The sequence below is a fragment of the Tachysurus fulvidraco genome, chromosome 5, assembly GCF_022655615.1.
Source record: "Tachysurus fulvidraco isolate hzauxx_2018 chromosome 5, HZAU_PFXX_2.0, whole genome shotgun sequence".
In the NCBI taxonomy this organism is placed as follows: Eukaryota; Metazoa; Chordata; class Actinopteri; order Siluriformes; family Bagridae; genus Tachysurus; species Tachysurus fulvidraco.
The window spans coordinates 4908370-4920869 of record NC_062522.1 but is presented as its reverse complement, the minus strand read 5'-3'; the positions used below and the strand labels follow the sequence as shown (position 1 = coordinate 4920869).

Sequence of the window (12500 nt, the reverse complement as noted above, 5' to 3'; positions counted from 1 at the left end):
AATATGCGGCAGAGAGAGTGTTCAGTGCGCATGTCTGACATTAGCATAAAGGGGCGTGTCTTATCAATATGCGGCAGAGAGAGTGTTCAGTGCGCATGTCTGACATTAGCATAAAGGGGCGTGTCTTATCAATATGCGGCAGAGAGAGTGTTCAGTGCGCATGTCTGACATTAGCATAAAGGGGCGTGTCTTGTCAATATGCGGCAGAGAGAGTGTTCAGTGCGCATGTCTGACATTAGCATAAAGGGGCGTGTCTTATCAATATGCGGCAGAGAGAGTGTTCAGTGCGCATGTCTGACATTAGCATAAAGGGGCGTGTCTTGTCAATATGCGGCAGAGAGAGTGTTCAGTGCGCATGTCTGACATTAGCATAAAGGGGCGTGTCTTATCAATATGCGGCAGAGAGAGTGTTCAGTGCGCATGTCTGACATTAGCATAAAGGGGCGTGTCTTATCAATATGCGGCAGAGAGAGTGTTCAGTGCGCATGTCTGACATTAGCATAAAGGGGCGTGTCTTATCAATATGCGGCAGAGAGAGTGTTCAGTGCGCATGTCTGACATTAGCATAAAGGGGCGTGTCTTGTCAATATGCGTGGAGAGAGTGTTCAGTGCGCATGTCTGACATTAGCATAAAGGGGCGTGTCTTGTCAATATGTGGTGGAGAGAGTGTTCAGTGCGCATGTCTGACATTAGCATAAAGGGGCGTGTCTTGTCAATATGTGGTGGAGAGAGTGTTCAGTGCGCATATCTGAAATTAGCATAAAGCGGCGTGTCTTGTCAATATGCGGCAGAGAGTGTTGAGTGCGCATGTGTGATATTAACATAAATGGGCGTGTCTTGTCAATATGCGGCAGAGAGTGTTCAGTGCGCATGTCTGACATTATCCGAAAGCGATTGAAACATTGACATGGTGGATACCCGCCATTACCTCTGTCTCGGGTTCTAGATGTTGAACATCGTCTTCCGTGTGAAACGGAGCTAAACCTTTCACGGTACAACACACAGTACTACAAACACATTTGTATTACCATAGTATTACTCACTGGGTTCATTTACTGATAAAAATATACCCTCGGCCAGCTTCCCCAACAGGTTCTGCCATAATAATTGCCTGGGTCACGTATGTATATGTGGGGGCGGAGCTATCAAAATAGGGGTGACACCCATTTGGGTTAGGGGCGTATTTGTTTTGGTGATTTCAAATGTCAGCATTGGCTTTCAAACATCATCAGTTCAAGCCTTTCAGTTTGGATTGTTTGTTGAAGTGTCATTAAAGCATTAAAGCTGTCTCACCTTTGTATCTGTCAGCATCTCTGTCTCAAGTTTGGGATCTTTTTATTTCCAAATTACAAATCAAAACCTGGGACACACACACAGTCCCAATAGTACATTTCCAACCATGAGAATAGACAAACAGACAGACAGACAGACAGACAGACAGACAGACAGATAGACAGACAGACAGAAAAGTGAAGGCAAACACTTCCCGATGTATTTCCCTAGACATTTCAGGCAAAATGGTGAGGGGAAAAAAGTAATTATTAGTAATAAATTAATTTTCTACAACTAACTGTGAAACTTTTATGGTTTAGCTCCCTGAACCTGCTGTGAATCTGACAGCTGAAATGCTGATTTTTGCAAACGTTATTTGTTCACTGTAATACGTCATGGGGGCCTTGGACAATTCCCTGCTGGAACACCAAGGTGCATTCCAGGATGGAAAGGGGGGGGGGCGTGGCATAAAGGGGTTAAAGGGAGGTGGTAAGGTGTTGGACTATTGAATGGAAGGTCATGAGTACAAATCCCAGGTCCACCAAGCTGCCACACCCTAAGAAAGCCCTTATTCTCAGCTGCTCAGTTGTATAAATTAAAATAAATTTGTAAGTCACTTGGGATAAGGGTGTCTGCTATATGCCAGGAGGATTTGTTTATATTCTGCTATCACCCTTGGTTGCCTCGCCGATCCTTATTCGGCTCTCGCCTCTGCACACCAGTTCCCCATGTTTCATGAATCACCTCCCCTATTTACACCTGTAGTGTTGTGTGAGTCCTTGATGTGTTTTATGTTCCTACGTTCTGTATCTTGGTTTGTATTTTGTTGCCTAGTTTTACCCTAGTCTTTACTGTCTGTGTGTAGGTCTTTAGCTATCCCTGCTTTTGGGTCGGAATTTTCTCTCTGCCAGAGGCACCTGGTTCCTGACAATACACTACACAGTTTCCTGTAATCCATCAGTGTTAATGGAGAAGAAAAAACTGTGTGATGTGTGAGGATGTGTGTTTACCAGCCAACACCGCCTCCGTTATGCAAAGCAACCCACGTGGCACCACGGAAAGAGTCACCGATGACGTTCTGCACAGCCATATCTACAAAACACAAGCACACACACAATCAGAAGGAGTATGTGTGTATAAATATATATATGTGTGTGTGTGTATGTGTGTGTGTATGTGTATGTGTATGTGTATGTGTATGTGTATGTGTATGTGTGTGTGTGTATGTGTGTGTATGTGTATGTGTGTGTGTGTGTATGTATGTGTATGTGTGTGTGTCTGTGTATGTGTGTGTGTCTGTGTCTGTGTGTGTGTGTGTGTGTGTGTGTGTCTGTGTGTGTGTGTGTGTGTGTGTGTGTGTGTGTGTGTGTGTGTGTGTGTGTGTGTGTGTGTGTGTGTATGTGTGTGTGTGTGTGTATGTGTATGTGTATGTGTGTGTGTCTGTGTATGTGTGTGTGTCTGTGTGTGTGTCTGTGTCTGTGTCTGTGTCTGTGTGTGTGTGTGTGTGTGTGTGTGTGTGTGTGTGTGTGTGTGTGTGTGTGTGTGTGTGTGTGTGTGTGTGTGTGTGTGTGTGTGTGTGTATGTGTATGTGTATGTGTGTGTGTCTGTGTATGTGTGTGTGTCTGTGTCTGTGTCTGTGTCTGTGTGTGTGTGTGTGTGTGTGTGTGTGTGTGTGTGTGTGTGTGTGTGTGTGTGTGTGTGTACCTGCACAGAAAGCAGACCCATCGTATATATTGGACGTCTCTCTGAATGGACTGTCAGTGCCACTGACATCATGGTGATCTCTGCTGATCACTACAGGAGCCTGAAGAAACAGAACCTCATTGAGATGTCACTCACAGTCAGCCCCTTAGATTATGAACTGTCCTGAAGATTAGGGATTACTTCAACATATTAATGTCTATGTTGTGTATGAGGGCAAAAACTTCTGTCTGTCTGTCTGTCTGTCTGTCTGTCTGTCTGTCTGTCTGTCTGTCTGTCTATCTGTCTGTCTGTCTGTCTGTCTATCTATCTATCTATCTATCTATCTATCTATCTATCTATCTATCTATCTATCTATCTATCTATCTAAGATCTAAAATTGTGTGTATGTGTGTGTTTGTATGTGTGTGTATGTGTGTGTGTTTGCATGTGTGTGCATGTGTCTTCATGTGAGTGTGTACCATGACTCTGCCTTCTGCGACAGCCTGGTTTATGGCCAAAGCGATGGCCACTCTTCCCCTCTGGTCTGAGTAGAGAATACGAGCCTGAGAGCCAACCACCTGCACACAGGTAGCAGCAATAATATCATTGAGATATTAAGTTAGACAGATGTTTAAAAGAAGCTTGTTTCTATCATTTTTATAAGGACTTGAATGGATTATATTATTATGTATTATATTAATCTTTTACAATTTTTCTATAAGGGGGGCACGGTGGCTTAGTGGTTAGCACGTTCGCCTCACACCTCCAGGGTTGGGGGTTCGATTCCCGCCTCCGCCTTGTGTGTGTGGAGTTTGCATGTTCTCCCCGTGCCTCGGGGTTGAATGGGTTGGCACTCCGTCCAGGGTGTATCCTGCCTTGATGCCCAATGACGCCTGAGGTAGGCACAGGCTCTCCGTGACCCGAGAAGTTTGGATAAGCGGTAGAAAATGAATGAATGAATGAATGAATGAATGAATTTTTTCTATTATGTTCTGTAAAGCTGCTTTGAGACAATTCCCATTGTTAAAAGTGCTCTACAAATACATGTGCATTGAACAGAATTGACAAAAGAACTTGTTACATGGTTGTTTTTGACTTCAGCAGGAGATTAATAAAAATAGCAAAATGTTCTTTTTGTGGTGTCTGTAGACTGAAGAATACGTACAAATCCACACTTCCTGCAGGGGTTATATGGTAAATATTTCACCTATTACCTGTTATACAACATAAGTACACAAGTATGATGACACCTGACCATCATATCCATAATATGTGTTTGCTGAACATCTCATTCCAGATTTATTCCCCTTTACAGTTACCATAAGCTCTTCTCTTCTCAGAAGCTTTTCACTAGATAGTGGAGCATAGCTGTGAGTATTCAGGGGTTATTCTCTCGTTCCACAAGAGCATTAGTGAGATCAGGTACTGATTTTGGGATGTTAAGGAAACTCCAGTTCCAGTTTATCCCAAAGATATTCAGTGGAGTTGAGTCAGAGTCCGGGCTCTGTTCGGGACACTAAAGTTCTTCCACATCAACTTCAACAGACCATGTCTTCATGGAGCTGCGTGGTTTGTTCACATGGGCATTGTCATGCTGAAACAGTGTCTGGGTCTCTTAGTTCCAGTTAATGGACATTTTAATTCTACAAAGTACAAAGCCAACATACACACTTACATTTATGGCATTTGCCCCGCATCTAGGGCAACATACATTTATCTCATTCATACTACTGAGTAATTGAGAGTTAATGGCTTTGTTCAGGGGCACATGAGCAGCAGTTTGGTGGACCTGGGATTTGATCTCACAGCCTTCCGATCAGTAATCGAACACATTAAACACTGAGCTACCACTTCCCACAATAGACAGTTGTGTGCTTAAAGTTGTGTTGCTTCATGGCAACAATTTGGAGAAGATCAACATATGGGTGTGATGGCCAGGGGTGCACATACTTTTGATCAGTCTTTTTTAATTAAACATATATTTGATTTAAAACGGTGTGGATGTACGGTCTGAGAATACTACTGACATGGCAGATTCAGTTGAGGCAAAAATCCCAGAAACACACTGGTAATAATTCTTCAGCCCCACCCACAAACCCAACCCCACCCCCCAGACCTGTGTAAAGCTAATTCCACCCAAATAGAACTCAAAACCTTTGGATGTATAGACAGCTGGTGTAATTAAAGGTAATGCTTCAGAAAACTGAGTCGGGCCGAATACTTAACAAAAACCAAACAAAAGTGTAGCCGATGAGCAGAAAGGGGCGTGTCTTGTCAATATGGGTGGAGAGAGTGTTCGGTGCGCATGTGTGACATTAGCAGAAAGCGGTTTTAACATTGACGTGGAGGATAAAAACAAAGAAAGAAAGCGAAGAAAGGCTTACGATAAGGCAAGAAGTAGGACGTGTTAATATAGGATCAGCTTTCCAGCGCTGGAGAGAACTGAAGGAGCAGGAAGTTGGCCACATATTCACAGGTTGGAGTTTCCCGAGTCAATAACTCCTTAACTATACGCTGTTACTACACAAATAACACCTCTTTTCTATCGTAGTAATGTAGAGAGGCAGCTACAACCGCGTTTTGTGTAGTAACAGCGTTTAGCTCAGGAGTTATTGACTCAGGAAATTCAACTTTACTTAAGACACCGAGGCGCTTTTTTCCTTCTCGATAGGTGAGTAACGTTGGTTTTGCTTTGTTACACAGAACTAATATATACCTTTGTCCTTTACATGATTATGCTTGTGTGTCATTTTTGCTTGTTTGTTTATCTGCAATCGTGTTGTTCTTCCCTTCAGCTATGATAAAGACACATTTCTTTAAATTAGTTGCCTGGATTACGTATGTACGTGTGGGCGGAGCTATCGATACAGGGGTGGGACCCATTTGGGTTAGGGGCATGTTTGTTTTGGTGATGTCAAATGTAAACATTGGCTTTCAAACAACAAAGACCCTGCCTTTAAGCTTGTTTTGTTTACAGGACTGTAGTGGATTAGAACTGTACTGTACCATGTTGTGTTTTCCAGCCTCGCGGATCCAGCGGATGTTGTCACTGTACTGCTGACGAACTCGCTCGTTAACAGTGAGGCTGATCTCTTCCAGCACTGTAGTGGCGATGTTATCTGTCTGCACCAGATCAGCTGGGTTTCCTGAAGTACAGACCCATCGGAACGGCCCGAAACCCAGAGAGAAGATGTCGCTACACGCAGAGAGCAAAGGTCAGACTCAGCATGTGTGTTTATGTGTAACAGTAATACAGCATTTTTCATCAGACGACGTGGAAATATTTTGAACCTCTCCTGTATATTTTAATACAAATACAAGAACAATTAAGAACCATGGAGGTTTCTTGTGTAAGAAATATTAGACTGATTCGCATCTTATTTGAACTTTCTGTGATGAAGTGTCAATTAGGACTCCATAAAATCCGAAAATACTTAAATATCAATTAGAATGTCGCTCAACATGTAACTATAAATGGATAAAATGTACGACGTGTCATTCTTCTGTCATTGTAGTCATGAATTATTGTCATGGATGGCTTGGACTATTCCCTGTCTGAACAGCAGGGGGACGTTCTGGCAGGCGTTGTCTGTCTTTAGTTTTCAGGGCTAGTGTCAGGTCCAGTGTAACGCATTGAGAGTCACACATTTGGGTATTTTGTCACGTTCTCCCACCACACATCGTATTTCTCACGCCACACATTGTATTTCTCACGCAGAAAAACATTTTGACTATTTATCATATATTTAATAAGCCACAGCGCACAAAATGTATCAGTCCGCACCGCTGTCTCTGTGAAACCGGGCAGGAATCAAGCGCGTCTTCCCTGGAGCTCTTAGTCGAGCCTGACACTTATCAGCCAATCAAAAAAAGAGGCTACACAACAGCCAATCAGAAAATAGCACTATTGTATATGGGTCAAATTTAACGCAACAACCAATGAAAAAAAAACATTCATTAGCGAGGCTATTTTCGATGGTCGGTTTGAACAAAACCTCAACACGAAACAGCTTGGAGATGTCACGCTCGCCTGTCTTCAAAACTTGAGAGCCCTGAGTTTATGTTTTGTGTTCAGTGTCTTTATCTGTCCCACTTCTGCACACCTGTCCCTTGTGTCTTAATGATTGTCCTTCTTATATACTGTATACCTGTTGTCTTGTGCTTGTGGTTTGCTGAGTCCTTGTGTGGTTATTTTTTAGCACGTTTTTGTTCTTCTTGTTTCTGTTTTATTACCCCAGTTGCTTTGTCTTTTTACCCCAGTGTTTTTCCATCTGTTTGTAGTTTTCTGAATAAATTCCCTCTTTATGTTGTCCCTGTAGTTGGGTCTGAATCTTATCTGTAAAGTTATCCTGTTTTTTTCTTACACTTACTGGAAAATAATCCACTTTGTGGTGTTAAAAGTAACTCGGCTTCATGACACCACCCTGTTGTTCGGGGCTCAGACACACTTTCCCAGTTCAAAAGCAGATTAAAAACTCACCTCTTTAGTCAGGCGTACACACACACATAATACATCCCATAAAATTATGCACCAATACTTTAGACTTGCACCTTTTTTATGAACAGCAAATATGTTAATCCCTCTACACCGCTTCTCTCTTTCTACCCATCCCGAGGCATCCAGACATTGTACAAGCTCCGATCGTCTTCCGTGCGATTATCATTTTGGACCTCCGCTGAGATGAGGCTGACTCTATGAAAATCCTGAGACATCTACGGATCTACCAGCTCAAGTTGGACTCTGATACCAAGAGGAGATCTGAACTCCATGTGATCTTTACACCAATCCAACACTTTTTGACTGTGATTGTTTGTTAGTGATGTCAGCAGTAGTACTGATAATAGTAGTTCAGTCAGGACCACTTCGTACAGTTAGTGTTGGCGGAATGGTTCTGTTCTGGGAGAATTTTCCAATGCCCCTGTCCGTGCGCCTGCATGGACAGGTTGGGGAGGCAGTGCTGGGGAATGAATAGACCCCCTGTTACGGCTCAGAATCAGAACCGGAATCGTGCGAGATGCGAATAGCTTGTTACAGTTTTTTTTTTGTTGTTGTTGTTTTGTTTTTTAATACATAAATGAAGTCGGGGGGGGGGCAGAGAAGGAATATGTGAATAAATTAATCGGCGCTGGTGACGGGTTCTGGCTGGAGGAGGAGGAGGGGATGGAGGAGGGTGTTGGATCGCAGCAGCAGCGATGCGTAGGGGTGGCTCGAAGGCGAGGATTTAAAGGAGGGGGAAATTAAGGAAGTCGGATCGGCGCGCCTCGTAGACAGCTGATTAGCAGATGATGCAGCTTACTACATGGCCTGCCTGAACTAGCATGATGCTTGATTCGTGTTAGTAATATTAACAGGAAACAGCTAGCTGCTAGTTGTGGGATCAGTTCAGTTCCTGCACCTGTTCATGAAGGTGTCTGTGTTTGTGATTCACCCCATTATGTGCTGGACGTATGAAGGATATCTGAACTCTGTAGCACCTCCTCCTGTCTTCTCCACCTCAGCACCTGGGACATTCAGACAATAAACACTGTCACGAAGCAACTTTAAAGAAATCTGGATGTAGAAAGAAAGAAAAAAAGAAAGATAGGGAGGTAAAGAAGGAAGGAATACACAGAAGAAAGAGGAGGAAGAGGAGGAAAAGGAGAAGAGGGAGAAGCAGGAGGAGGAAAAGAAGAAGGAGAAGAGGAGGGGGAGATGAAGGAGGAGAAGAAAAAAGGGAAAGTGAATGAGGAAAAGGAGGTGGAGGCAGAGGAGAAAATAAAGAGCAGGAGGATGAGGAAGAGAATGTGGAGAAGACGGAGGAGGAAGAAAAGAAAGGAAAAGGATGAAGAACAGGTAGATGAGGAAAGAAAGAATGAAATCCACAGTAGTGTCATTGGGAGAAGGAAGAGGATGACAAGGAGGAGAAGGAGAAGTGGGAGAAGGAGGAGGAGGGAAAGGATGAAGAGCAGGAAGTTGATAAGAACAAGGGAGAGGAGGAGGAGGAGGAGGAGAAGGAGAAGGAGGAGGTTGTCGAGTCACATGTACAGAACCCTGTGCTGAAACCCGTGAAGCTGTAAGGTGTAATAACACTCACCTGCTCGTTTGGACTCCAGAAGAAAAGCATTGCCATAATCCCAGAAGAACATTCCCTTCTCCGAGAGCTTATTAATGGCAGCGACGTGTCTCCTGAGACTTCAGAGGGAACAGCAACAGGGTTCAGAGTTAACACTCTCACTCACTCATTTGCTACCGCTTATCCAAACTTCTCGGGTCACGGGGAGCCTGTGCCTATCTCAGGCGTCATCGGGCATCGAGCCAGGATACACCCTGGACGGAGTGCCAACCCATCACAGGGCGCGCACACACACACACACACACACACACACACACACACACACACACACACACTACGGACAATTTTCCAGAGATGCCAATCAACCTACCATGCATGTCTTTGGACCGGGGGAGGAAACCGGAGTACCTGGAGGAAACCCCCGAGGCACGGGGAGAACATGCAAACTCCACACACACGAGGCGGGAATCGAACCCCCAACCTTGGAGGTGTGAGGCGAACGTGCTAACCACTAAGCCACTGTGTCCCCCCTTCAGAGTTAACACTGTAGCCATATTAGCACAGATTGCACAATGTCACTGTAGCTGTGAGTGTGTGTGTGTGTGTGTGTGTGTGAGAGAGTGTGAGTGTGAGTGAGTGTGTGTGTGTGTGTGTGTGTGTGTTTATACCTTTCATGTACAGTGTCTCTAAATCTCTGAGGGTCGGAGCTCATGAGCTGATTGGCTTGTGTGAAGCTGAGCTGGACCGGATAATAACCACCGCTGAACGGGTTGTGTAGTGACGTCTGATCTGAACCCAAATCCACCAGTAATTCTCCTGTGTGCTCATACTCCTGCCATAGCCGCTCCCTAAACACACACACACACACACACACACACACACACACACACACACACACACACACACACACACACACACACACACACACACACAAACACACACACACACAGGTCAAACACAGTCAAAATCTCGCCAGCACATATCAACATACCCACTCACCACAATGCCACAATGTTGCCATGGTAACCCAAACTCAGCACCATCTTCGATCTCCTGGCCTCCCTGTGAAGCAAAAAAAAACAATTCAAACATCACACACTCTTTAATCAAATTCAATGTATGTGTATAACAATTTTAACAATGGACATTGTCTCAAAGCAGCGTTACAGAAGGATAGAAACAGAATAAATATAATAAAGTTTAAATTTAAGTTAGTATTTATCTCTAACTTTTATCCCTAATGACAAGCCTGAGGTGACGGTGGTGAGGAAGAAACCTTCAGAGGAATCAGACTCAGAAGTGAACCTCATCCTCATTTATGTGACACTGTGTGTGTGTGTGTGTGTGTGTGTGTGTGTGTGTGTGTGTGTGTGTGTGTGTGTGTGTGTGTGTGTGTGTGTGTGTGTGTGTGTGGTGTGTATGGAACCTGATGCGCTGGATGCAGTGGTCAAGGTCCTTCGTGACCTCCGTCACCCAGCCCTGCTCGTGCCTCTTCCTTAGTGGAGCTTCATCAACCTTCAGAACATAGTACACACTGGGTTAGATCCACTGCATGTGTGAATACATCCTGAATATAATCTGTCTCGTCTCGTATTTCTTATTCTAAGGGACCTAGGGTCGAGCATTAGTATATTAGTACACAGTGGCTCGGACTTGGATCGTTTGGTGATGTCTGATCAGTGATGTCTGACCTCTGCAATGACACCAACACATCCAGCAATGACTGCAGCTTTGGCTTGTGCTCCACTCATCCCACCTAAACCAGAGGAGACGAACACACGACCTGTCAGGTCACCCGTGCCGAGGTAGCGGCGTCCCGCGTTCAACACGGTCAGCTACAGAGAAACAGAAATAAAATGGAAATCAGTCATGTGTTGACGTTAAGTCTGAGATTTGCGCTCGAAAGTCACGATGATTCCATCACCGCTTGCTTCTTGTTATTATTTGGTGTTACGATGGACACGAAAATCTATCAACACCTTCTCACCAACCAGAATCCAGAACTCAACAATGCAGCATGCATTCGTAGCATGATTTTGTCTAAATGTCATCTAAATGTAACTATGACAACGAGTGTAGATCAGACGTAGACAGTGTTCGCATGATCAGACACGTAAATGTGCCGTCTGATGCTTACCAGCGTGCCATGAACGATGCCCTGAGGCCCGATGTAGCAGTAACTTCCTGCAGTCATCTGTCCATACCTAATCACACACACACACACACACACACACACACACACACACACACACACACACACACACACACACACAAACAGTGAAATAAGTTTTCATATAGCTCATACATGATTACAAATTGAGTGTGAATGTATCTTACATGGTGTTTCCCAGAGCAAACATTTTCTCATAGCTCTCCCTGGAGGAATAATTCGGGATGACCTGCACAACAACAAAGGTTAAGATCGTGTGAAGAGTGTGTGTCAATATCGTGTAAAGAGTGTGTGTCAATATCGTGTAAAGAGTGTGTGTCAATATCGTGTAAAGAGTGTGTGTCAATATCGTGTAAAGAGTGTGTGTCAATATCGTGTAAAGAGTGTGTGTCAATATCGTGTAAAGAGTGTGTGTCAATATCGTGTAAAGAGTGTGTGTCAATATCGTGTGAAGCATGTGTGTGTGTTTGTGTGTGTCTCTTACCATGCCGTTAGTGATGACGCAGCGTGGGGACGAGGGTAGGCTGGGAAACAGGCCAAGTGGATGACCGCTGTACATCACCAGTGTCTGATCTGCAGTCATAGTGCTCAGGTAGTGAAACACCAGCCAGAACTACACACACACACACACACACACACACACACACACACACACACACACACACACACACACACACACACACACACACACACACACACACAGACACAGACACACAAACACACACACAAAGACACATAAACACACAAACACAGACACACACACACAGACACATAAACACACAAACACAGACACACACACACAGACACACACACAAACACACACACACAAACACACACACACAGACACAAACACACAAACACAGACACACACACACACACAGACACACACAAACACAGACACACACACAGACACACACACACACACAGACACACACACACACACACAAACACAGACACACACACAGACACACACACAAATACAGACACACACATAGACACACACACAGACACACACACACACACACACACACACACACACACACACACACACACACACACAGACACACACACAAACACAGACACACACACAGACACACACACACAGACACACACACACACACACACACACACACACACAGACACACACACAAACACAGACACACACAAATACAGACACACACAGATACACAAACACACAAACACAGACACACAAACACACACAAACACACACACACAAATGTGTATTGATGTGTTTTGTCAGTTTTATGTTTATATATCAGTCTGTATTTCCACACACAGATATTACCTGAGCCCAGTTACTG

At 44.2% G+C, this 12500-nt stretch overlaps 1 protein-coding gene across 1 annotated transcript in view; it reads right to left on the bottom strand.

Moving 5' to 3' along the window:
- Window positions 1-12500, bottom strand: part of uroc1 (urocanate hydratase 1) — an 18973-nt gene that overhangs the window by 1423 nt on the left and 5050 nt on the right. Inside the window, exons 4-17 of the mRNA XM_027143356.2 lie at window positions 12485-12500; window positions 11663-11791; window positions 11346-11407; window positions 11146-11212; window positions 10700-10843; window positions 10435-10523; window positions 10008-10070; window positions 9677-9856; window positions 9030-9127; window positions 8385-8457; window positions 5962-6151; window positions 3435-3533; window positions 2977-3076; window positions 2283-2364 (exon numbers count right to left, since the gene is read on the bottom strand). The exon at window positions 12485-12500 is cut by the window's right edge and continues 44 nt beyond it. Of these exons, the coding sequence (XP_026999157.2) occupies window positions 2283-2364; window positions 2977-3076; window positions 3435-3533; window positions 5962-6151; window positions 8385-8457; window positions 9030-9127; window positions 9677-9856; window positions 10008-10070; window positions 10435-10523; window positions 10700-10843; window positions 11146-11212; window positions 11346-11407; window positions 11663-11791; window positions 12485-12500 (1392 nt within the window). The remainder of the gene's footprint in view (window positions 1-2282; window positions 2365-2976; window positions 3077-3434; window positions 3534-5961; window positions 6152-8384; window positions 8458-9029; window positions 9128-9676; window positions 9857-10007; window positions 10071-10434; window positions 10524-10699; window positions 10844-11145; window positions 11213-11345; window positions 11408-11662; window positions 11792-12484) is intronic.